We start from the raw sequence: 27,423 nt of genomic DNA, 5'->3' as shown, positions 1-27,423 counted from the left end.
TCCACTAAACCATATACCATTAATTCCTCCTGCCTTAACTGTTCTCCTATTTCCTCCCATTTCAGTCTATTCCTGCCACCTTGAATGTTAATGAAACCTATATCTTAATTAACTTGGCCCTGGCACTTGCGTCTCTTTCTTCGCCTATGGTTCCATCGTCCCTTTGATCTTAATTCTTCCTTCTCTACAGTGGTTCCCTCAGAGCTCTGGGTCCCCCCAAAAAAGCTGTTGCCTGGCGACCTATCCTACTACCCACCTTCTTGCCAGTGGCACTACCGTAGTGGATGCCATCCTGTGCAAAGGGTGGGGCCTAACCTAGTACACTTCCCTGTTGACTTCCATCACCCCGCATCTTAGTCGTCGACTCAATAGCCTAATTACACGGTTAGCCTCAAAGACCCTCCTTTCCGTTTCGCCAGCCTGCCTCTGGAAGTCTGGGATTGTGCATATGGTCACATGCACACTCTCAGAGGCCTCTCTAAGCCTACGCATCTCCACCTCCAACTGCTTCTCAAGATTCTGGCTGCTCCCCTGCAGCACATCATTGAGACCAGCATGGATTACGACAAGGTGTTCGCCATCCATGCTGCCCCCCACCACCTCCCGAGCTTTGGCCATTGCATCCACCATGCACTTCCCCGACTGAGCTTCCACCTGCACCCGCCTGTCTTCCTTCACTGCCGTCAGAAAGACTCCCTCAACCCTCGCTACGTTCGAGTCCCCGACCACCAGAACCCTCCTGCGCCCTAACCGTTCGCTTCCTAACTCCGTCTGTTGGCCTCCGGATCGCTCTAGCTGACTCTCCTGCCGCCTTACGCTATTGTCGCGAGTCTCCATGCCCGTTTTAACCTCTTTAATCTATTTCTCATTTTTCTCACTCAAATCTCGCTGCGCTACAGCACTGTAGGATCGACGAGCCTCGTCCCCCACCTGACACTTCTCCGAACTGGGGTGCCCTGCCAACCGCGACCTGAGCGCTTCAACCTCTTTTTCTAGCTGGGTCCGCTTTTACCGCTCTTCATTCATCTCCCCCACAATTCGCTCCAACAGGGCGGCATTACCCCCCTCGTTTTTAATCAACTCGGCGACCTGAGCTTCCAGCTTAATTCGTGCCTCTCGTTCTACCTTCAGGTCCGCACTGAGTTCATTAAACCCAGCTTCCGATTCCCCTTTCAACGTCTGAACGGCGTCCTCAAACCGCTTACACATCTTGCACGCGATGCTAGCCTCATACGCCTCGGCTAAGCTCCTGAACCCAGTCTCATCTAAATAGCCCCAACGGTTGCTCTCCTGGCACTGCACTAACTCCCCGTCCCCGTCCACCTTAACTTTCCTAGCTTGCCGACCTATCGTCCGGCCGACTACGCCTTGTGAAAGCACGCCAAAATTCCTATGCAGATAGCCCTCGGCACTGCGCAACGTAAAAGCCCGCCAAAAATTATTCTCACACACCTCCGCTGGCCTCCCTACGCTTAACTCGGTCTAAAACTACCGCCCGACAGCATGTATACAAGCAGAAAGACCAAAGCACTTAGCTTCGAACGTAGTCGCTGCAGCTTCCTGAAAAGCGTCCACCTCCGACGGCCATCTTTTAGCAAGAACGGAATAAAACCGACACGTATGCTATATTGGGGAAGCAAAGGCGGCGTTTCGCGTACCCGTGAATTCATTGCACACACCCACACACCCACACACACACACGCACACACGAGGTGAAAGAGGGAGGCCGGGCTGGGTGCGCACGCGGCTACTGAGAGAAGAAAAAAGCAAAAAAGAGAGATAAAAACACAAGCAAACAAAAAGCGAAAAACAAAGAAAAATTTATGGTGGGGCTTTAACAAAAAGAAAAGGAAGTGTCCGCCAATTGTGGGCGTCTGTACCTCTCTGCCCGCGTATGAGTGGCCCCGCGCGACTCAGAAAAATGACCGAACGAGGGGGAACACGTTGCGACTGACCAAAGTAACTCCACGTGTGACACGCGAGCCTTAGAGGCTCGCGTGTCACCTCAAGGCTCACGAAAAGATGACCTTCCCATAGGAGGACCAGATGGAAAAGTTTGTTGACAGGAATGCAAAAAATAAATTATGCACAGAGAAATTTTAAAACAAAAAATATGTCATAAAAAGAAAGAAGAAATAGAAGGGGACATGTGGCCCTCGCGGGACCAAAGAACGAGTTGAACGGCAGATGCAAACAACTAGCCGAAACTGACACGCAACAAGGGTATGACCTCAGGCGATTCAGTCAGTTGTAGTACTTTGTCTATTAGGGTTGGAATTTTCTTTGGTTTCTGCCATCGAAAGAGACGATAGGGTGACATGGATTTCGTTGAAGCCCTTTTGCACTGTGTTAAATTTGAAAATAAAGTATGATTCGCGTTGTCCGCGCTTCCGAGTGTTTTTAAAGCTACTCTGCAATATTGTTACTTTAAGTTTATAAAACTCATGGCCTTTTTCGCGGAGATGTCTCGAAAGTGGGAGGCCAGGGAGGAAGTGAGTGTGTGAGCGGTGGGTATTAAACCCTAATCGGAAGGCATTGTCGGTTTCGCCAATGTATTGCATTTGACATTTAATTGCCACACTCGAGCAGGTAAACAACATTACTGGAATCGCAATTTAAATCTTCTCGGATAATATGTTTGAAATCTGAATGGGTACTTTTAGCCAGTTCTGTGGCTTGCATGTTTTTCCTAACTTGGCATCTGTTATTTTCGCACGGTTTGCAACCCACCGGCCTTGGTTTGTTAACCGTTGGGTGCTCAAGGTGGTTTTGTAAATTTTTTGGCTTTCTGTATGTTACCTGGGGGACCATTGAAAAATTTTTTGAGAGCCGTTCAATTTGTTCTATAACATTGAGGTGTTCTATAAGGATTTTGCTAAAATTTGGGAGGTTGTCTATGGATGTCAGTACTAGATTGGAGCGATGCGGTGTTGGCAGGGACGTGATTATGACAGTAACTTCCGCCCTTTTAATGACATCGTTGTTGATAGAATACGGGTAGCGCTGTTTTTTTAGAACTTCGCCCATGTGTCTAGCGTTTTTTGAAAATATTCTGATCGAGAGCAAATGCGTTTTAATCAGATAGCCTGTGAGTATGGAATTGAAGTTTTTCAATGTCGTGGGTGGCAACTGTTCAAATAAAGATACTGTTGTCTGTCTGTGGGTTTTTATAAACGCTATTGATTATTGCACCCCTTTCAACACGAACCAGCACATCAAGGAAGTGTTGAGTAGGTGTGTGTGAAAGAGATATTTTGATGTATGTTGTTGAATGAGGCGAAAAACTGACAGTTATTCCTCTGTTTCTGTCCAAATTATGAATATGTCACCAAGAAAACTTCTGTAGAAAGCCGATTTGGTTGGGTATGAGGAAAGGAAGTTTGATTCAATTTTGTTCATAAATATGTTGGCGTTATTTGGTGCCACTTTTGTGCCCATAGCCTTGGCACTCGTTTGAACATATGAGTTGTTGAATTCGAAAGTGTTAAGTTTAAGGACGAGATTTGCAAGCGTCTCGATGGCACTTGGACTAGGAGAGTCTAGGATTCTGTGTTCTTTATAGGCCCCGACCATGGCCTCGATTCCGTCGTCATGTGAGATGTTAGTGTAATGTGACACCACGTCCAGGGTAACTAGGAAAGCGCCATGAGGGAAGGTGACATCGGATAATTTTCTCAGGAAATGGTTAGTATCTCGTTTGTAAGATGGATGTTTCGGATGTATATGTTTGATGAGAGAATCGATGTAGTCGGAGATCGGTTCTGTCAGTATGCCGACACCAGAAACAATAGGTCGCCCCGGATGGTTTCTTTGTGTATTTTCGGAAGCATGTAAACGCGCCCCGGGGAGGAATTTTTTTGGCGTCAGCGCCTTAGTTATTCGTCATGGTAATTCACCTTCATCGGTTAGTTTATTGAGAGTTTTCGCTAAGATCTTCTCGCGTTCAGAGGTGGGGTCTGATGATAGTTTCTTATAGAATTTTTAGTCGCTCATTTGGCGGTTGGCCTCCTGATTATAATCATCTTTGTGCAAAAAACTATACCTCCATCCTTGTCGGCGCGTTTAACGACGATGTCGGTTCGTTTCCTGAGTGAGTCTAAGGCGTTACATTGTGTTTTTGTGAGGTTGGGTGGGCCTGACTTTCGTGTCACGAAGGCCTGAAGTATGTCGCTTTGTACCGCTTTAATATATAGGCCTTGATATTTTTTCCTGACAGTTTTGGGTGTCCAGTGTTCCTGAGGTCTTGGGCAGCAAACATTATTTTGGCTTGCTTTGTCGAAAAAATTCCAGTAGTCTAAGTGTTCGGGAAAAGTCGCCCAGATCCTTGAGTAATTGGTATTCATTATACTGGCGATTATTTGGGCATAATTTTATTCCGGTCATAAAAAGGACTTTTTATCGAGAGTGAGTTGTGAGGTTGATAGATTGATTATATTTTCCGGAAGGTGTGGCTCTCCAGGTGTTTGGTCTAATGTGGTTGTATGTTCGCTTACCGTTTCGTTGTTATTGGCTGGGGTGGATATGTGCGTAGTTAGTTGTAATACCATTGTGCGCTCCATTCCTGCCTCAATAAAAATGCCATCACGAGAGAATTTTTCAAGTTTCTTCATCCAAATTTGCTTAATTTTGCTCAACTGAAAGACCTAAATCTTATTTGTCTCGGGTGGTGAGAGTACCATGTTGTGACGCGCCCGCCTCTCCTCGAGTGTTATTGATGCTAACGTCTGTTCAAAGTGCTGAATTGTTATTTTCAGGAGGTTTAAAGAAGGCTTAAGTAGTTCTTTGCTCCATGCTTCTCGATGGAATTCTTAAAGGTTACTCATGGATGGGAACAGGGATACCAAGAGTCCCTTCGGTACAGTTTCTGATTTAAGGTATATTTGAAGAGATTTTATGTGGAGCTCGTGCATGATTAGCTTCGCAATAATTTTTCTTCAATTTAAAAAAATTCCTAGAGCATGTGATATTAGCAGAAGGAGAAATGGTAGACGCGTGAGCCCGGTCGGCCTGTCAGTTTTGCCTTAACTTCAGCCGTTGCGCAGAGCCACAGCGTTGTCTGAGGTCATACCTTTGTTTCGGCGAGGCAATCTTATGCACGAAGTTCTGCAGGCTGATGGAAGCTTGTTGGGACCTCAGTGATAGTTCTGTTGCTATTGACAAGGGAACCCTCCGTGATACGAGGCTTGTCGGAGTGGCAACCGGTGACGTATTGCCCTGCTCAGCGGGTGTCTGGAGGTTTGGTGCTATGTATGGGTTCCTGGTGGTAGTGTCTGGTGCCGGAAATCATGATGGTTCGGTGGCGCCTGCAGACACGGTGCAGTGCAGTGATTTCTGTGATGGTGTTGGTAGCACTTTTGAGCGCTTGAACAGACGTTAGTGCTTTGAGCACTTTGAACAGACGTTAGCATCAATAACACTCGAAGAGAGGCGCGCGCCTCACAACAATGTACTCTCAGAATCCGAGACAAATGAGCTTGAGGTTTTTAAGTTCAGCAAAATTAAGCAATTCTGGACGAAGAAACTTAAAAGATTCTCTCGTGTTGGCATTGTTGTTGAGGCAGGTATGGAGTGCACAATGGTTCCAAGAAAAACACAAAACCTCCTCCAAATCTTCCAGAAATATCCCATCAGGACATTTGAAATCTCTCAGGAGGTGCTCATTTTTCCCGAAGACATCCAAAAAACGTCGCCAGAACTAGCCGTGTCCAAAAAGTTGTTCGTCTCAAGGACAGCCTCAATAGGTTAATGCTAAATTTCTCGGCTCTGGCTCAATAAAATTATTTCTTCTTTTTCATGAAGGCTTCAGGCATCTAAGCGCACATATGTGCCAAATTCCAGGCACATGCTTACGTTACAGGTAGTGTAATACATCTGTCCACTCGCGTGAATGCTTGCTGGCTAGGCCATTAGACTTACCTGTTTACATAAAATGTACTTTAACAAGGTGAAAATTTGGACTTGGTGCATGATCTTCTGACGGGAGCAGCGCAGCACGAAAGAGAGAAGAGAGAGGCGGGAATCGACGCTGACTAACAACCAGATTTTTAATGCACGTTCATCGAATATATACATCTCGCTCGTATAAGATGAAAAGAAAGAAGCATGAAAAACGCTTAAAATGTACACGGGGTAAAATATTAAGACACCGCAGGCAGATAATCAATTTCTCTGTCAGGAAGCGCTATTGAAGGTATGCTGAGGCATACGTCGCTGTTTGGTCGGATGTTGAAGGTTTCTTCGATCTGCCTGGTCCGTTGATTTAAATATGACGTGATGACCATTGTGTTGCTAAGCTGCAGGTAACATTCATGCTCTCTGCAATGTTTTGCCAATTCACCGCTGATGGTGCCCTTTAAGGATCTTTTGGGCTCTCGTAGCCGTTCATTCAAACAGCGCCCTGTTTTACCAATATAGGTGCGTCCGCATGACAGAGGTGTTTCGTCCGCTTTTCACAGGTTGCGCATGTTTTTTTTCGGTGTTTGTTTCTTGCATTGATTTTTTTTCTTTGCTGGCTGTTGACTTTGGCGCACAGGCTTCTTAACTTGTTGGGTGCTGACATGAGCACTTTTACACCAGCTCTTGCTCCTACCTTTTTGAGTGTGGGAAATGCCATTAATGTCAGGAATGGTCGCGTACGGCTTCCTTTATTCTGATGTGGTTGTGACGTATTTTCTGCCTCTAAGTGCTTGCAGAATACCTTCTGCGACACTGGATAGCAGTCTCGTCGGGCAACCTGCTGCTTTCAGCTGACGGTTCTGGGTGTCAAAACTGCCTTGAACTTCAAGATGACAGGCTCTCGTCAATGCGGCTCTCCGCCTGCCTGCAGCATAGAGCCGACGGCCCACGAGAGAGACGGGGTGTACTACGCTTCCTTCGGCTGTTCGAAACAAAATGGTTTAATCTCGCAAAACAGCGTGCAAGAGCAAAACCTTCTCTCCCCGTAGCTTTTGGCGCCACGGAGATAGAAAAGGGAGCGAGGACTCAATTTGTTTTTTGTTTTTTGTTGAAAAGCATTGGTCCAGAAACGTTCTCCCAATTACCTTTCTGGGACCAAAACGCTATGATTGGTTTTTGTTTCTGCATAACACCCTCGAAAAACGTTTCTAATTCATTAGTGAGCGCACTGCCCTTTTGCTAGTGTTTCTGTGTCCTGCCTCTACGGCCTGGAAATAATCGATAAATGTTGTACTGGGACTGGGACACTCCACCCTTTCTGGGCGCACGTGGGGAGGTAAGTTGTTTGTTGGGTTATTACAACTAGCAACGCACATATCCCCACCCGACAATAACAACGAAACGGTAAACGAACGCACAAACACGTTAGACCGAACACCTGGAAAGCCGCACCTTAAGGAAAATATAATCAGTCTATCAAGCTCGCAACTCACTCTCGATGAAAAATACCTTTTATCACGCGGCCTAAAATTCTGCCCAAATAATGGCCAGTATAATGAATACCAATTACTCAAGGATCTGGATGTCTCTTCCCGAACACTCAGACTACGGGAATATTTTTTTCGACAAACCAAGCCAAAATGATGCTTCGTGCCCGAAATTTCAGGAACAGTGGACACGCAAAAATGGCAGGGATAAATATTGCCACGTGCCGAACGCGCCCTGCGGCCTCCATGCTTAGTCGATGAGGACGACGAAGTGTTGGTGGGCTCCCGAGGCGCTCTGGCTCTGTGCTTTAGACCCTGGCTGTCTGATTAAAGCGCCTAGCCTTCTGTTCCCCCCGACGTCTACCTGCACGGCTCCTCAGGTCGTGACACTGGTGGAGGTGCGACCGATGATCCCTTCTCCTGCGGAAGACTCGACGCGCCCGCCTCTTGTGACCACCCCTGTCCATCGTGCCAGCCGGAGGATCCGAGGCCTATCCCCCGAGGTCGTGACGGCGAACCCTCATGCCGCTCGTGAAGGCGAACCCTCGACTTTCACTCCCCTCATGGCGACGCCACTGCCCGCCGTGACGATGACTGTACCTTCGACCAGCCCCACCTATCTGAGCCTTCAGACCCCACGAACACCTAAGCCCTTTCACGGTGGCCAGTTCGAGGATGCCGAGGACTGGTTGGCACACTATGAACGGGTTGCGACCTTCAACGACTGGGACGACACGACCAAGCTGCGTAACGTGTATTTCAGCCTCGAAGACTCTGCCCGCACGTGGTTCGAGAACCGTGAGGCTACCTTGTCTACGTGGCCGGACTTCCGACGTCAGCTCCTGACTACGTACGCCAACAGTGACCGCCGGGAGAGCGCGGAGCGCGCCCAGACGAGAGTATTGCAATGTACGTAGAGGATATGACGCGTCTTTGCCAACGCGCCGATCCAGCCATGAGTGAAGAAAAAAAGCTGCGGCACCTGATGCGCGGCGTAAAAGACCAGCTCTTTTCCGGTCTCGTACGGAACCAGCCCAACACCGTCGCGGAGTTTCTGGCCGACGCCGCTCACATGGAGAAATTGCTGCAGCAGAGGGCCAATCAGTACGCCCGGCAACTGCGTCCAGTGCCGTCGCTGTCCACGTTGGACCGGTTCGACCACGATCCCGGGATGAACCTGAGCTCCCTTCGTGAACTAATTCGTTCCGAGGTCCGCGAGGAGCTGCAGCACATTAATGGAACATTTGCCCCTCGCATCGATTCCGTCACCAGCGTCATCCGCGAGGAAGTTCAGCAGGCGCTCAGGGCACAAGCCGCTGCGGTCGTGCCGGCGCCGCAAACGGCCCCATCCGTTCCCGCGCCGTACCCGGCCCCTGTTCAGCCAGTCACGTACGCGGACGTCGTGCGCCGCCAAGCCCCATTTCCTGGGCCTTCCGCTTACTCCCCTCCAGTGGACGCGGTGCACGCTGCTCAACCGCTCCCTTACTGGGCTGATCGGCGCCAGCCACCGCGGAAGTCTGATCTCTGGCGCACTCCGGATCAACGCCCGCTATGCTACCACTGTGGTGAAGCCGGCCATCTCTACCGGCGGTGCCCGTATCGCGAAATCGGTCTGCGCGGATTTGCTCTTGACAGTCCCCGTCCACGACCCGGAGACCCTCAGGACATCACCGAGTATGTCACCCGCCAGCATAGTTCCCTGCCTCCTCCCCGCCGCCCGTCTCCGCGCCGCGAGTCGCGCTCGCCTTCTCCACGTCGGTCTTCGCCTTTTGGGTCCCGTTATACCTCAGAACAACGTGGTTCCTCGATCCCACATCGGGAAAACTAGCTCCGGCGACCTTTGGAGGCGAGGCCGCCGAACGCCGATCCGACGCAAAGATTCCACCGCCGCACCGACCGACTCGCCCCGACGTAGAACGCCGCATCGCCGCACAGTTTTCCCCGACGCTCCACCCGAATCGCCCCGACGTTGCAACCCCAGTCGTCGACCAGCTTCCGCCGCCGCACCGACTGAGTCGCTCCCCTCAAACATCGACAGGCCGCGCTGACGGCCGGATCTCCTTGGACATCCCTGTTCTCGTCGACACTCAGGAGGTCAGCGCGTTGGTTGATACAGGCGCAGATTACTCCATCCTTAGCGGACGGCTTGCGACGACCCTGAAAAAAGTGACGACACCGTGGGAAGGCCCCGACATACGTACGGCGGGGGGAAATGTTGTCGCATCACTCGGTTTGTGTGCGGCCCGTGTTACGGTTCGCGGCTGCACCTTCGTCGCCACTTTTCTTCTTCTGCGCGAATGTTCTCGCGATGGCATCCTTGGCATCGACTTTCTTCGTGAGCACGGTGCTATAATAGGCCTCCCGAATCGCTTGGTGACGTTTTCCACCAAATTGGCCACAGCAGAGCCGGCGCACCAGGGTTCTCAGTCCGCCCTGCGAGTCGCCGAGGATAACGTTACGGTGCCTCCACGTGCCAGCATTCTCGCTAGAGTTACCTCTGATGAACCACATCGGGGACTCCGGGTTGTCGAGCCCAATGTCTCTCTCGTACTCACTAAGGGGATTGCGGTGGCACGAGGCCTTAGCTGCCTGCATGACGGTTGGACAGAGGTCCTTATTACCAACTTTTGCAATGAGCATCGACATCTATTCCGTGGCACAGCCATCGCTTACGTCGACCATGTCCAGGAAGTGGCCGAATGTTTTGCTTGCGAGGAGGACACCACTGGAGGTGACGCAGAAGCGCTCGACGACGTCAACATAAATCCGGGCCTTTCATCCGCTGAAAAGGGGAAACTCCAGGACCTCTTGCGGGAGTTTCGTGCGTGTTTCACGTCGTCGTCTAAGGTGCGACAAACGTCGATAGTTAAACACCGCATCATCACGCCTCAAGGAGCTCGACCCATCCATCAGCAGCCCTATCGTGTGTCCCCTCGGGAGCGAGATGCTATACAAACACAGGTCAAAGAGATGCTCACGGACGGCGTCATCCAACCGTCAAGCAGCCCGTGGTCGTCTCCTGTCGTCCTGGTGAAGAATAAAGACGGAACATTGCGATTCTGCGTCGACTATAGGAAACTTAACAGTGTGACAAAGAAAGACGTGTATCCGCAGCCGCGTATCGATGACTCCCTCGACCGTCTTCGCCAAGCCAAGTACTTCTCTTCGGTAGACCTCAGGAGCGGTTATTGGCAGATAGAAGTCGATGTGAGGGACCGTGAGAAAACCGCCTTCATCACAACGGAGGGGCTTTACGAATTTCGCGTCCTCCCCTTCGGGCTCTGCTGCGCTCCTGCCACTTTCCAAAGAATGATGGACACCGTCCTCACAGGTCTGAAGTGGCAGACATATCTTGTTTATCTTGACGATGTCATTATTTTTTCCGCAACGTTCACGGAACATCTGCACCGTCTCAGAACTGTCCTCGAAGCAGTTCGTTCCGCCAACCTCTCCCTCAAACCACAAAAATGTCACTTTAGATTCACCGAATTGAAGTTTCTCGGGCACGTCATTAGTGCTGATGGAATCCGAGCTGACCCAGAGAAGCTTGCTGCCGTTGCTGCCTTTCCGGTCCCCGTTCACAAAAAAGCAGTCCGACGTTTCTTGGGCCTGTGCTCCTATTATCGTCGCTTCATTAGAAACTTCGCCCAGCTTGCCAGCCCTCTGACGCTCCTAACCCGGGATGATACATCATTTTCCTGGGGCAACGAACAGCAGACTGCCTTCAACGAATTACGACGCCGACTCCAATCGCCGCCAATCCTAGCACATTTCGACGAAGATGCCGACACGGCGGTACATACGGATGCGAGCAACGTCGGTCTTGGCGCCGTTCTCGTCCAGCGGCAAGACGGTGTCGACAAAGTAATTGCCTACGCCAGCCGGGCACTGTCGCGCGCTGAGTTGAACTACTCTATCACCAGAAGAGAATTTTTAGCAGTAGTCTGGGCAGCAGCTAAGTTCCGCCCATATCTGTATGGCAGACCGTTTTGTGTCGTCACCGACCACCATTCGCTGTGCTGGCTAAAAAATTTAAAGGACCCTTGCGGCCGCCTCGCCCGTTGGGCATTACGCCTGCAGGTATTCGATTTCACCGTCACCTATAAGTCCGGCCGGAACCACACCGACGCTGATAGCCTGTCACGCGCTCCCGTCGAACCTCCTCCACAAGACACCATCGACGACGACAGCTTCCTTGGAGCCGTCAGCACGTCTGAGCTCGTCTCCAGACAGCGTGCCGACGCCGAGCTGCGTCTGCTCATAGAACATCTCGAAGGTGGGCACCCTGAGATACCACGGTACCTAGCTCGGGGGATATCATCGTTTTGTCTCCGGAGCGGGGTGCTTTATAAAAAGAACTCTACTTCCAGTCCGACAACTTACCTGCTCGTCATACCGTCTGATTTACGGGATGAAGTTCTCCTGGCCCGCCATGATGAAACAACTTCCGGCCACCTTGGTGTTACCCGCACCTTGTCCCGAATCCGGCAGAACTATTACTGGCCCCAGCTCACGTCAAGCGTCAAGCGTTATGTTCGGACATGCCGACAATGTCAGCGGCGGAAGAAACCGACGCTCAAGCCTCCCGGGCTGCTTCAGTGCATCGAGCCGCCACAAAAACCATTCGACAAAGTCGGCATGGACCTTATGGGGCCATTTCCTCTTTCGTCGTCCGGCCACAAGTGGATCGTAGTCTTCACCGACTACTTGACCCGTTACGCTGAAACTAAGGCCCTTGCGCGAGGTACTGCCGCCGAAGTTGCCCTCTTCTTTATGCATGAAATCGTGCTTAGACACGGCGCCCCATCGATCATTATTACTGACCGAGGCAAGGCGTTTCAAGCCCGGCTCTTACGTGACGTCTTAACGCTTAGCCACACAGCTCATCGACCCACAACAGCGTACCATCCCCAAACCAATGGTCTAACGGAACGGCTCAACAAAACATTAGCGGACATGATCTCGATGTACGTTGACGTTGAACATAAAACCTAGGATGAGATCTTGCCGTACGTCATCTTCGCATATAATACAGCGACGCAGGAAACCACCCAGTTTACCCCGTTCCGTCTCGTCTATATGGCAGGGAGGTCCGCATGATGTTGGATGCGATGCTACCGTACGGCGATGAAGAGGTAACCCCTGAAGCAGGCAACTTCGTGGAAAATGCAGAGCAAGCCCGTCAGCTGGCCCGCTTGAACATCAAGGACCAGCAATCCGTCGATGCTCGACACTATAACCTTCGGCACAGAGACGTGCACTACGAGCCGGGTGACAAGGTATGGGCGTGGACACCCTTGTGCCGCAAGGGGTTGTGCGAAAAGCTTATCAATCGGTATTTTGGCCCGTACAATGTCCTGCGCCGCCTGAACAGCCTCAACTACGAAGTTGTCCCCGATGGAACTGTGGTCGCCAGCCGTCAGCGTCAACGGCCTGAAGTCGTCCATGTAGTGCGCCTAAAACCGTACTATTCGCGTGACTGAGCGCTGTGTGCACGCTGTGTGTCGCGCCTTTACCTCCTTACCCCACGTGTGAACTTGACTCTCCTCACCTCTCAACTAGCGCCGGATGTATAATTCACCTCACCCCTATTTTTCGTTTGTTTTCCCCTTTTTCTCTCCCTGTACATAAAACCCATTCCACACCGAGACGGTGTTTGCTTTCGCGGGGGGGAATAATGCCACGTGCCGAACGCGTCGTGCGGCCTCCATGCTTAGTCGAAGAGGACGACGAAGTGTTGGTGGGCTGCCGAGGCGCTCTGGCTCTGTGCTTTGGACCCTGGCTGTCTGATTAAAGCGCCTAGCCATCTGTTCCCCCCGACGTCTACCTGCACGGCTCCTCAGGTCGTGACAATATCTAGACCTATATTTTAAAGCGGTAAAAAAGGACATACTTCAGTCCATCGGTACACAAAAATGTGGCACACCCAAGCTCTCAAAAAAACAACCTAACACCTTAGACACACTTCTTCCCAAGCGATATCATGCTTCGTGTTTTCAACGTGTTCAGCCAGTGCGTTGGAACAAGCTTTCTTTTCATCACTCAAGTGCGCCAGTTCGTTTCGCTAACCGTCCGGCTTTCTGCGTTCAAGGCTCATCTAGAATTCAACCTCATATGCAAAGCCAGGAACCTAACCCCGCGGTCCCTCCGCTTGCTACGACCGGTCGATACGCCCTTCGGTCATAGCGTGGTGTCAAGAGCAGAACGACAGTTGCTTCAAGCCAGAATCCTGGAGTGCAAGGACTCAATAAGGCACCTTCAGAACCAAGCCTTTTTTGCCCGTCGCCGCCTTGAACACCAGTGTCCGAACGAGTTCGTCAGCATCCAGTTGCACGCGAACTTCGTAGCTAGTCTACAGTCTGGTCAGCGTGGGCGCACACACAAAGAGAAGCTAATCAGACTGCTACCTGGCCGTGAAGGGAGTCCGGCCAACAGACCTACCCCCACCGTCCACAATCTGTCTTCGTATAGGCCTACTCGAACAGAGCTCGCCGTTCTGGAGCTTGGTTTGAACTTCAATACGAGAGCGGCTCCGGACGCAAGAAAAATCATCTGTGCCGTGGAACAGGCTGTGGGACGTGTGGAAAACAATCGCCGAGAAGAAGCTCGTACCCGTGCGATCAGCATACTCGCCAAGCTGCCACATCGGCACCCCACCCCACTCCTTGCTCAGGAGCGTGATGCAGTCAGGAGCCTGCGGAGCAATACGGATATCGTAATCCTACCTGCTGACAAGGGCAACGCCACCGTCATCCTAAACCACAGCGACTATGTTGAGAAAATGACGAAGCTTCTGGAGGATGATGGCACGTACATGCGACTCAAGCGGGACCCTACACTCAAGGTAGGGCGAGAGTTGCAAAGGCTTTTGACAGACGTCTTCCAGTTTGTTCCACCACAGCACAGGTCGTTATACTTCACGCTCCTCTGCCACAATGGATCTGCCCCTGCTTTATATGGCCTCCCGAAGATCCACAAGCCAGGCGTTCCAATGCGACCAATAGTGGATTTTACCCGCTCTCCCTTGTACCGGCTTTCAGGCTACTTGCACAAAGTTTTTTCGCCACTCGTTGGCAAGAGACCGACTTTCGTACGCAACTCCTTTGATTTTATTGAAAAAAAAATACGCGAAATCACGATTGACAGCGACGAGATAATGGTGTCATTTGACGTCAGATCACTGTTTATTAGCGTCCCCGTGGATCTGGCGGTGGAGGTATGCCGTTCAGCGCTTCGAGACGACGACGGACTGAGTGCTAGGACACCCATCGATCCATCGGACCTGTTGAAGCTTCTGCAGTTTTGCTTGAAGAACACGTACTTCATCTTTCGGGGCACTGTCTACAAGCAGGTTCATGGCACTGCCATGGGAGCATCTATCTCGGTCACAACCGCAAACCTCACAATGGAAGCACTGGAAAGCCGCGCTTTGGCTTCGTTCGAGCCGCGCCCGAAGGTCTTCCTGCGGTACATTGATGACTGCTTTTGCATAATCAAAAAGAATGCCTTGGCTGCTTTCACGAACCATTTGAACAGCATGGAAGATTCCATCCAGTTTACCGTCGAGGAGGAGATTTCTGGCCGTCTTCCTTTTCTCGACGTCATGGTGGAGCGACGTGATGACCGCCTATCATTCAAGGTGTACAGAAAGGACACGCACACAGGCCAATACCTTCACTTTAATTCAGTCCATCCTACGTGCCACAAGCGCTCCGTCGTTTCTACCCTCGCCCGTGGTGCGGAAAGAATATGCTCGAAACCCGAAGAAAAAGCCTCTGACATACGCCAAGTGCGACACGAGCTCAACAATTGTGGCTACCCACAGCACTTCGTGAACGCTGTAATACAGCAGACAACGAGACCAGCTCAGCGCGTTCGCCTACCTTGCCGTGCCCGAGCTGCAATACCCTATGTGCCAGGCGTGAGCGAGTCATTGGCCCGCATTTTTCGCACTTACGATGTGCATATAGCTCACGTGCCTGCGTGCAAGCTTCGTCACGAGTTGGTGTCCGTAAAGGACAAGCCCTTGCGCGAGGTACTGCCGCCGAAGTTGCCCTCTTCTTTATGCATGAAATCGTGCTTAGACACGGCGCCCCATCGATCATCATTACTGACCGAGGCAAGGCGTTTCAAGCCCGGCTCTTACGTGACGTCTTAACGCTTAGCCACACAGCTCATCGACCCACAACAGCGTACCATCCCCAAACCAATGGTCTAACGGAACGGCTCAACAAAACATTAGCGGACATGATCTCGATGTACGTTGACGTTGAACATAAAACCTAGGATGAGATCTTGCCGTACGTCATCTTCGCATATAATACAGCGACGCAGGAAACCACCCAGTTTACCCCGTTCCGTCTCGTCTATATGGCAGGGAGGTCCGCATGATGTTGGATGCGATGCTCCCGTACGGCGATGAAGAGGTAACCCCTGAAGCAGGCAACTTCGTGGAAAATGCAGAGCAAGCCCGTCAGCTGGCCCGCTTGAACATCAAGGACCAGCAATCCGTCGATGCTCGACACTATAACCTTTGGCACAGAGACGTGCACTACGAGCCGGGTGACAAGGTATGGGCGTGGACACCCTTGTGCCGCAAGGGGTTGTGCGAAAAGCTTATCAATCGGTATTTTGGCCCGTACAATGTCCTGCGCCGCCTGAACAGCCTCAACTACGAAGTTGTCCCCGATGGAACTGTGGTCGCCAGCCGTCAGCGTCAACGGCCTGAAGTCGTCCATGTAGTGCGCCTAAAACCGTACTATTCGCGTGACTGAGCGCTGTGTGCACGCTGCGTGTCGCCCCTTTACCTCCTTACCCCACGTGTGAACTTGACTCTCCTCACCTCTCAACTAGCGCCGGATGTATAATTCACCTCACCCCTATTTTTCGTTTGTTTTCCCCTTTTTCTCTCCCTGTACATAAAACCCATTCCACACCGAGACGGTGTTTGCTTTCGCGGGGGGGAATAATGCCACGTGCCGAACGCGTCGTGCGGCCTCCATGCTTAGTCGAAGAGGACGACGAAGTGTTGGTGGGCTCCCGAGGCGCTCTGGCTCTGTGCTTTGGACCCTGGCTGTCTGATTAAAGCGCCTAGCCTTCTGTTCCCCCCGACGTCTACCTGCACGGCTCCTCAGGTCGTGACAATATCTAGACCTATATTTTAAAGCGGTAAAAAAGGACATACTTCAGTCCTTCGGTACACAAAAATGTGGCACACCCAAGCTCTCAAAAAAACAACCTAACACCTTAGACACACTTCTTCCCAAGCGATATCATGCTTCGTGTTTTCAACGTGTTCAGCCAGTGCGTTGGAACAAGCTTTCTTTTCATCACTCAAGTGCGCCAGTTCGTTTCGCTAACCGTCCGGCTTTCTGCGTTCAAGGCTCATCTAGAATTCAACCTCATATGCAAAGCCAGGAACCCAACCCCGCGGTCCCTCCGCTTGCTACGACCGGTCGATACGCCCTTCGGTCATAGCGTGGTGTCAAGAGCAGAACGACAGTTGCTTCAAGCCAGAATCCTGGAGTGCAAGGACTCAATAAGGCACCTTCAGAACCAAGCCTTTTTTGCCCGTCGCCGCCTTGAACACCAGTGTCCGAACGAGTTCGTCAGCATCCAGTTGCACGCGAACTTCGTAGCTAGTCTACAGTCTGGTCAGCGTGGGCGCACACACAAAGAGAAGCTAATCAGACTGCTACCTGGCCGTAAAGGGAGTCCGGCCAACAGACCTACCCCCACCGTCCACAATCTGTCTTCGTATAGGCCTACTCGAACAGAGCTCGCCGTTCTGGAGCTTGGTTTGAACTTCAATACGAGAGCGGCTCCGGACGCAAGAAAAATCATCTGTGCCGTGGAACAGGCTGTGGGACGTGTGGAAAACAATCGCCGAGAAGAAGCTCGTACCCGTGCGATCAGCATACTCGCCAAGCTGCCACATCGGCACCCCACCCCACTCCTTGCTCAGGAGCGTGATGCAGTCAGGAGCCTGCGGAGCAATACGGATATCGTAATCCTACCTGCTGACAAGGGCAACGCCACCGTCATCCTAAACCACAGCGACTACGTTGAGAAAATGACGAAGCTTCTGGAGGATGATGGCACGTACTTGCGACTCAAGCGGGACCCTACACTCAAGGTAGGGCGAGAGTTGCAAAGGCTTTTGACAGACGGCTTCCAGTTTGTTCCACCACAGCACAGGTCGTTATACTTCACGCTCCTCTGCCACAATGGATCTGCCCCTGCTTTATATGGCCTCCCGAAGATCCACAAGCCAGGCGTTCCAATGCGACCAATAGTGGATTTTACCCGCTCTCCCTTGTACCGGCTTTCAGGCTACTTGCACAAAGTTTTTTCGCCACTCGTTGGCAAGAGACCGACTTTCGTACGCAACTCCTTTGATTTTACTGAAAAAAAAATACGCGAAATCACGATTGACAGCGACGAGATAATGGTGTCATTTGACGTCAGATCACTGTTTACCAGCGTCCCCGTGGATCTGGCGGTGGAGGTATGCCGTTCAGCGCTTCGAGACGACGACGGACTGAGTGCTAGGACACCCATCGATCCATCGGACCTGTTGAAGCTTCTGCAGTTTTGCTTGAAGAACACGTACTTCATCTTTCGGGGCACTGTCTACAAGCAGGTTCATGGCACTGCCATGGGAGCATCTATCTCGGTCACAACCGCAAACCTCACAATGGAAGCACTGGAAAGCCGCGCTTTGGCTTCGTTCGAGCCGCGCCCGAAGGTCTTCCTGCGGTACATTGATGACTGCTTTTGCATAATCAAAAAGAATGCCTTGGCTGCTTTCACGAACCATTTGAACAGCATGGAAGATTCCATCCAGTTTACCGTCGAGGAGGAGATTTCTGGCCGTCTTCCTTTTCTCGACGTCATGGTGGAGCGACGTGATGACCGCCTATTATTCAAGGTGTACAGAAAGGACACGCACACAGGCCAATACCTTCACTTTAATTCAGTCCATCCTACGTGCCACAAGCGCTCCGTCGTTTCTACCCTCGTCCGTGGTGCGGAAAGAATATGCTCGAAACCCGAAGAAAAAGCCTCTGACATACGCCAAGTGCGACACGAGCTCAACAATTGTGGCTACCCACAGCACTTCGTGAACGCTGTAATACAGCAGACAACGAGACCAGCTCAGCGCGTTCGCCTACCTTGCCGTGCCCGAGCTGCAATACCCTATGTGCCAGGCGTGAGCGAGTCATTGGCCCGCATTTTTCGCACTTACGATGTGCATATAGCTCACGTGCCTGCGTGCAAGCTTCGTCACGAGTTGGTGTCCGTAAAGGACAAGCTAAAAAAGGAAAAGTTTCCCGGAGTAATTTATAAAATCCCCTGCTCAGACTGCGATCACTCCTACATAGGTGAAAGCGGAAACTTTGAAAGACGGCTGAATGAGCACAAGAATGATGTCAAGAAAAAGAAGGCTTGTTCCAACGCACTGGCTGAACACGTTGAAAGCACGAAGCATGATATCGCTTGGGAAGAAGCGGCAATTATCGGCCGTGAAAAAAACTGGATGTCACGCCAATATCTGGAGTCTCTGTTTATCCAGACAACAGATCAGACGCTCAACCGTAACATCGGCAATCTAACGCCCTCGTACGCTAGATGCCTGCGACGATTAGCACAACGTACTTAAGCTTTGTGTGCGAAATTTTTCCATCAGTGAACAAGACTTCCGTGTGGAAGTCGAAAGGTCCTTCCATCTTGACAACACCTTTTGGTCGGCGCTTCGTTATTTTCGCCAACATACAGAAAGCCAAAAAATTTACAAAACCACCTTGTGCACTCAACGGCTAATAAACCTAGGCCGGTGGGTTACAGATCTTGCGGAAAGAACAGATGCCGAGTTTGGAAACACATGCAAACCACAGCACTGGCTGAAAGTACCCATTCAGATTTCAAACATGTTATCCGAGAACATTTATACTGCGATTCCAGTAATGTTGTTTGCCTGCTCGAGTGTGGCAAATAGCAAATGCAATACATTGGCGAAACCGACAATCCCTTCCGATTAGGGATTAATAACCACCACTCACACACTCACTCCCTGCCTGGCCTCAAACTTTCGAAACACCTCCGCGAAAAAGGCCATGAGTTTTAAAAACTTAAAGTAACAATATTGCAGAGTAGCTTTAAAAACACTCGGAAGCGCGGACAACGCGAATCATACTTTATTTTCGAATTTAACACAGTGCAAAAGGGCTTCAACGAAATCCATGTCACCCTATCGTCTCTTTCGATGGCAGAAACCAAAGAAAATTCCAACCCTAATAGACAAAGTACCACCATTGACTGAGTCGTCTGAGGTCATACCCTTGTTGCGTGTCAGTTTCGGCTAGTTGTTTCCATCTGCCGTTCAACTCATTCTTCTGTCCCGCGAGGGCCACATGTCCTCTTGCCTTTCTTCTTTCTTTTTGTTATATATATTTTTATTTTGAAATTTCTCTGCGCAATATTTCTTTTTTGAATTCCTGTAAACCAACCTTTCCATCTGGTCCTCCTATGGGAAGCTCATCTTTTTTTAGTGGCTCGCGTGTCACCACGTGAAGCCATTTTGGGCAGTCGCAACCTGTGCCCCCTCGTTCGGCCATCTTTAGGAGTCGCACGGGCCCCACATTCGCGGCCAGAGAGTACAGACGCCCACAATTGGTGGTAGGGCTCACCACATTTTTTTTATTTGCTTTTATCTTTACTTTTGTTTCTCTCTCTCTTCCTTCTTCTCGCAGAAGCCGCGTGCGCACCCAGCCTAGCCCCCCTCTTTCACCACGTGCGTGCGTGCGTGCGTGTGTGTGTTTGTGCGCGTGCGTGTGTGTCCGTGCGCGTGTACGTGTCCGTTCGTGTGTGTGTGTGTGTGTGTGTGTATGCGCGCGCACGCGCCGCCTTTGCTTCCCTAATATGGCATAGGTGTCTGGCATAGGGTTCCGTTCTCCCCCATTTTTTCTTTGCTTTATTTTTTCTTTATTTCTATTCTTTTTATGCCTTCTGTATGTCACGTCCTATGCTACAAGAACACGCGCCCATGCCCTGTGTGATCATTTTTTTGAAAAGGTCAATCCTCCGATCAAAACGTGGAGTAAAATAAAGTTTCCTTATACGAAACTTATACTTCGGTGTATATTATTTTAAGCAGTCAAGTACCTCATGTTTCGCAACTATATATATATATATATATATATATATATATATATATATATATATATATATATATATATATAAGGCAAATGAGGTGAGGGGCTCGTTTGGATGAGGGTGGCGCTGGTGAACACTCTCAAGGTTCGCTTACACGCTAAACATAAATACCCAAGAAAGCAGCAGATTGGACAGCCGTCGCCGTAGCTCAGTTGGTAAGAGCACCGGACGCGATATTCGGAGGTCGTGGGTTCGGATCCCACCGGCAGCATGGTTGTTTTTTCTGCTGCTTCATAAGTAATTCTCTTTAAAAAACTAATTGATTGGCACTAGATATTTAAAAAAATAGGAACATTCCCCTATGCACCTTGGTTTCGGTGACTGTTGGCTTTCTTAATATGTTTGTCAAACGAGCCCCTCACTTCATTTGCCTTGTCTGCTAATAGCTTAACGGGGGTCCCGGTTCTGGCAGTCTTGATGCCATAGGTAGCATAAGAGGGTTCTCGCACAGTTTCCGCCTCGCCATTAAATGATGTTCTACGCCACACCTGCGGTATTACAGGACATGCTACGTCCACCGCTATGGATGAGGGTGGCGCTGGTGAACACTCTGAAGGTTCGCTTACACGCTAAACATAAATACCCACGAAAGCAGCAGATTGGACAGCCGTCGCCGTAGCTCAGTTGGTAAGAGCACCGGGCGCGATATTCGGAGGTCGTGGGTTCGGATCCCACCGGCGGCATGGTTGTTTTTTCTGCTGCTTCATAAGTAATTTTCTTTAAAAAACTAATTGATTGGCACTAGATATTTAAAAAATAGAAACATTCCCCTATGCACCTTGGTTTCGGTGACTGTTGGCTTTCTTAATATGTTTGTCAAACGAGCCCCTCACTTCATTTGCCTTGTCTGCTAATAGCTTAACGGCGGTCTCGGTTCTGGCAGTCGTGATGCCATAGGTAGCATAAGAGGGTCCTCGCACAGTTTCCGCCCTCGCCGTTAGATGTCGTTCTACGTCACACTTGCGGTATTACAGGACGTGCTACGTCCACCGCTGTGGATGGGTGAACACTCTCAAGGTTCGCTTACACGCTAAACATAAATACCCATGAAAGCAGCAGATTGGACAGCCGTCGCCATAGCTCAGTTAGTAAGAGCACCGGACGCGATATTCGGAGGTCATGGGTTTCGGATCCCACCGGCGGCATGGTTGTTTTTTCTGCTGCTTGATAAATAATTTTCTTTAAAAAAAACTAATTGATTGGCACTAGATATTAAAAAAAATAGAAACATTCCCCTATGCACCTTGGGTTCGGTGACTGTTGGCTTTCATAATATATTTGTCAAACGAGCCCCTCACTTCATTTGCCTTGTCTGCTAATAGCTTAACGGGGGTCTCGGTTCTGGCAGTCTTGATGCCATAGGTAGCATAAGAGGGTTCTCGCACAGTTTCCGCCCTCGCCGTTAGATGACGTCCTACGTCGCACTTGCGGAATTACAGGACGTGCTACGTCCACCGCTATGGATGAGGGTGGCGCTGGTGAACACTCTCAAGGTTCGCTTACACTTTAAACGTAAATACCCACCAAAGCAGCAGATTGGACAGCCGTCGCCGTAGCTCAGTTGGTAAGAGCACCGGACGCGATATTCGGAGGTCGTGCGTTCGGTTCCCACCGGCGGCATGGTTGTTTTTTCTGCTGCTATATATGTAAGTTTCTTTATGAGCAATTGATTGGCACTACAAATTAAAAAAAAGAAAACATCCCCTATGCGCCTTGGTTTCGGTGACTGTTGGTTTCCTTAATATGTTTGTCAAACGAGCCCCTTATTTCATTTGCCTTGTCTGCTAATAGCTTAACGGGGGTCTCGGTTCTGGCAGTCTTCATGCCATAGGTAGCATAAGAGGGCTCTCGCACAATTTCTGCCCTCGCCCTTAGATGACGTTCTACGTCACACTTGCGGTATTACAGGTCGTGCTACGTCTACCGCTATGGACGAGGGTGGCGCTGGTGAACACTCTCAAGGTTCGCTTACACGCAAAACATAAATACCCACGAAAGCAGCAGATTGGACAGCCGTCGCCGTAGCTCAGTTGGTAAGAGCACCGGACGCGATATTCGGAGGTCGTGGGTTCGGATCCCACCGGCGGCATGGTTGTTTTTTCTGCTGCTTTATATGTAATCTTCTTTAAAAGCAATTGACTGCCACTAAAAATTAAAAAAAGAAAGCATCCTCTATGCGCCTTGGTTTCGATGACTGTTGGTTTCCATAATATGTTTGTCAAACGAGCCCCTTATTTCATTTGCCTTCTCTGCTAATAGCTTAACGGGGGTCTCGGTTCTGGCAGTCTTCATGCCATAGGTAGCATAAGAGGACAATCGCACAGTTTCTGCCCTCGCCGTTAGATGACGTTCTACGTCACACTTGCGGTATTACAGGACGTGCTACGTCTACCGCTATGGACGAGGGTGGCGCTGGTGAACACTCTCAGCGTTCGCTTACACGCAAAACGCAAATACCCACGAAAGCAGCAGATTGGACAGCCGTCGCCGTAGCTCAGTTGGTAAGAGCACCGGACGCGATATTCGGAGGTCGTGGGTTCAGATCCCACCGGCCGCATGGTTGTTTTTTCTGCTGGTTTATAAGTAATTTTCTTTATAAGCAATTGATTGGCACTACAAATTAAAAAAAAGAAAACATCCCCTATGCACCTAGGTTTCGGTGACTGTTGGTTTCCATATATATATATATATATATATATATATATATATATATATATATATATATATATATATATATATATATATATATATATATATATATATATTAGCAGACAAGGCAAATGAAATAAGGGGCTCGTTTGGCAAACATATGAACGAAGCCAACAGGAACCAAAACCAAGAAGGTGCATAGGGAAACGTTTCTATTTTTTTTTAATTTGTAGTGCCAATGAATTGGTTTAAAGAAAATTAATTAAAAAGGTGCAGAAAGAACAGCCATGCCGTTTATGGTATCCGAACCCACGACCTCCGAATAACGCGTCCGGTGTCTACCAACTGAGCTACGGCGACGGCTGTCGAATCTGCTGCTTTCGTGGGTATTTTTTCTGCTTATAAGCGAACCTTGAGAGTGTTTACCAGCGCCACCCTCGTCCATAGTGGTGGATGTAAACGTCCGGTATTACCGTGAGTGTAACGTGGAACGTCATCTAACGGCGAGGACGTAAACTGTGGAGAACCTTCTTATGCTACCTATGGCATCAAGAGTGCCAGGACCGAGACCCTCGTTAAGCTATTAACAGACAATGCAAATGAAATGGGGGGCTCGTTTGAGGAGGGTGGCGCATGTGAACACTCTGACGCTGGTGAACTACAAATTAAAAAAAATAAACATTCCCCTATGCACCTTCGTTTCGGTGACTGTTGGCTTCCATCATATACATATATAGATATACTTTTGTCAGCCCTGGTGCAGATTTCTTAAAAACAAAAACTCCCAGGGCAAACAGAAGTTTCCTTGCGTCGATGGATGAGTGCGTTCTAATGGCAAAGAGGGAACTTTTACTGAAAAAGAGCTTTCATAACGCAAAAGGGGCAAAAGTATGAGGTCGCGGTTTCGCATGACTGGGTCTTTCGGCGAGTAAGTTGGGTGCATCGATGCTACTCTTTGGGGGCGATGCTCCATTGTTAAGCTGCATCACCACTCGGTACAATAGGGTGATCGCGGAGATTGTCAGTCCAAACGTAACCAGTTTAAAAGGAAAGGTTGGAAGTAATTTACTTGAAGAATAAACGTCTCTTTTCCTTTCGAAATATTACCAACATGCGCCAAAAAAGGTGCATCCTTTGTTCATAAAGTTTCCAGACTGATTTGTTTTTTTTCTCTAGCGCCATCTTTTCGGGCTAACCTGAGTTATTTACGTAATTGCTATGGCAGCCGCCATATGGCACTACATAAAGAAATACACGTTGTCACTAGTCTTCTGCGCATTCTACTGTGAGCGAATGTAGAGATATGGACGTCCACCCGGAACAGCGTGCAAGCATCAATTTCTGTGTTAAGCTTGGCGAGACAGCCACACAGACGTATGAGCTCCTTCGTGACGCTTAAGGCAACGAGAAATTATCGCGGGCTTGAGTTTTCTAGTGGCAAAAGAGGTCCGTTTTGGGGAGAACGTCGGTGGAAGACGATACAAGGCAGGGGCGCCGTTCTATCTCACGCAATGAAAACAACGTGGCTTGTATCAGGAAAATTGTACAGCAAGACCGCACCATTACAGTCCGCATGCTATCAGTTTCTCTCAACATTAGCAAGACAACATGCCACCAAATTTTGCTTGAGAACTGGGGTAAAGAACACCTGAGTGCCATACTTGTGCCGCACTCCCTCACACAGAACCAGAACGACACACGGGCATCAGTGAGCGCTGATTTGCTCTCCGAGGCAAAGAAGGATGCTGCATTCGTCGACTGCATCATTTCTGAAGACGAAACATGGTGTTTACAATACGATTCTGAAAGAGGCAGAGCACCGAATGGCGGTCTACAAGCTCTTCGGCGTCGGGAAAGGTGCGGTGACAGAAGACCAAAACAAAGACGATGCTGATAGTTTGTTTCGATGCCAGAGGTGTCATACGCCACTAGTTCGTCCCACAATGGCAGGCGGTGAATCAGGAGTTTTTTATCCGAGTGCTCCAACACATGCGTGATGCACTGCGACGTCGTCGCTCTGGCTTATGGGCAACTGGGCAACGGAGCGTTCCCCACGATAATGCAAGGCGGCACACTGCTCTCAGCGTGACAAAATTTCCCACCAAGCACAGCATTACTTGTACTGCTCTATCCGCCATACTCGCCTGACCTCTACCCATGCGATTTTTTCCTATTTCCTCTTTTGAAGAGAGCCCTAAAAGTCACCGGATGGAGAGCGTGGAAGCCATTCAAGACGCTGCAACAAAGGAGCTGATAGCCGTGTCAAAAAATCGCTTTCCAACTGTTTCCAACACCTGAAGAAGCGTTGGAAGCTGAGTATAGACTGCAAGGGAGGCAATTTCGAAAGGGTGCTGCACAAATGATTTCAATGTTAAACGGATTTTTAACTGACTCAGTCTCGGAACTTTACGGACAAAGGTTGTAATTGAATTGATGTTAAGTAAAATATTATGTCATGAAATTCCATTAAAGTATATTCAGTCCAGTTACCGATATACATTTCGTTCTGAGCCCCTGTAGACAGGCCATATGGATTAAATTATGAAATATAGCAGCAGCCAGTGAGAAGAACGTGCCCAGAAAATGTGTAGAATCATTTTAGTGATGCTGCTTTCATCTGTGACGGCAGGCCTACGTCAACGGCAAAGAATTTTCCAATGCGATTGTTCCTTGGGAGAACATTGATAACAGGCACTACTTCCACACCGATGGATATAATAAAGGGAACGTACTGGAAATTCACATCTACAGCGAAGATTACGCCAGCATATTCAAAGAGGTAAGTACGCTGCTCTCCGCTGATTATATCTTCTTTCCTTTCTGCGAAGGCAGTGATCCAGCCGGGCTGAACAGTGCAGAGTAAAATTTGCTTCAAAAATGAGGTCAAGTACTGCTTCTATACAAACTTGCGCTGCCAGTAAAGGCGGGTCATCGAAAGGGGGAGTATAGTTGGAGATTTCTCTTTCTAATTATCACCCGGCGCATGCATGTAATCTAAATATTGTTTCCAAAGCTGGTTGTTAAGTATTGCTTCCTTCGGCAAAGGCGTACCTGGGGTAGCAGAAGCAGAATATACCTTGCAAAAGTTGTTTTAGAAAGACTATAGACTTTCCAAGGGCCAGCACGATTAACTAGTCTATAAACAGTGCTAATGATATAGACAGCCCAAAAACCATTTATAGATCTATCGCTATAGTCTTTTTGGAGACTTTTGCTTGTTGACATTTTATAGACTGTGAACAGACAGAGAAATGTTTATAGGGAGGCTATAGACATTATAAGAAGCCTATATGCACTATATGGGGCGGGGTTAAAAGGCACGCATAGCCATAGAGAGCGTGAATGAAAGAAGAGGAAGTGGTCGCCTCAGGCGATGGGCCCATCATGCACCCTGAGGATGCTTTCGCCTCTTCATTGCGATATGTGCCCTCTGGGCCGATGCAGGAAGCGGCGCTCGATCTCCGCGCCCCTATTACGGCCTGTATGCCCCATTTGCGGAAAAGCTGCCCCACTTGACTCACCTGCAATCTTATAGTCTACCTGACATTTTGTGGATCGGCGGTGTGCAAATCAAACCGGTACCGACCGTTGTGCTATTTGGTCGAAGCTGTTTTCCATAAAAACAGCTCTGACAGACAAAGAACGCATGAAGAAGACACCATATATGTTACACTCCTAACGCACACTCTAATGGAATAATGTAGACGTTAATATGACGGACAGAGAAGTTGAACGCTGTTCGTACTATCAGATCCCTTATAAATACGGCCTGTAGACCCTAATCAACGCTGCTGTCTTCATATAGATATACCCTTTTTTTCTATCCATAGTAAACACAGCCTGTTAACAACAATAACATAAAATAGTTTGGCCTTGATACTATACGTTGTCTATAGACTGTCTTTAGACTTGTCTACAAACTAGTCTGTAGTATGTCTATAGCAAATGTAATCTACAAGATGGCCTGGGACAGCAGCACTGAACACAGGTGGGCAGTACAGCGTCGTCGTCGTTTTGCACACTTCGGGGTCCTCCCTGCGTCCGTAGAACTGTCCTCTCCCCCTTCCCCCTCCCGCGGCAAAAGCACAGTCCCGCTGCGCACTACACAGGTAAGGTAACTACGAGTATTAAGACTTGAGGTGTGACACATGTACGGTGTCGATGCGGGGTGTAGCGG

At 49.5% G+C, this 27,423-nt stretch overlaps 1 protein-coding gene across 3 annotated transcripts in view; it reads left to right on the top strand.

Moving 5' to 3' along the window:
- Positions 1-27,423, top strand: part of LOC144110178 (uncharacterized) — a 315,005-nt gene that overhangs the window by 59,599 nt on the left and 227,983 nt on the right. For 2 of the 3 annotated variants that reach the window (XM_077643014.1, XM_077643012.1), the window contains one exon: positions 25,876-26,025. The exons of the other annotated variant lie outside the window; for it this stretch is intronic. In XM_077643014.1, coding sequence (XP_077499140.1) covers positions 25,876-26,025 — 150 coding nt within the window. The remainder of the gene's footprint in view (positions 1-25,875; positions 26,026-27,423) is intronic. 3 annotated transcript variants of the gene reach the window in all.

The sequence above is a fragment of the Amblyomma americanum genome, chromosome 11 (assembly GCF_052857255.1).
Source record: "Amblyomma americanum isolate KBUSLIRL-KWMA chromosome 11, ASM5285725v1, whole genome shotgun sequence".
Taxonomy (NCBI): domain Eukaryota; kingdom Metazoa; phylum Arthropoda; class Arachnida; order Ixodida; family Ixodidae; genus Amblyomma; species Amblyomma americanum.
Note: the sequence above shows the minus strand (reverse complement) of the source record. Positions and strands in the feature narration are given on the sequence as shown.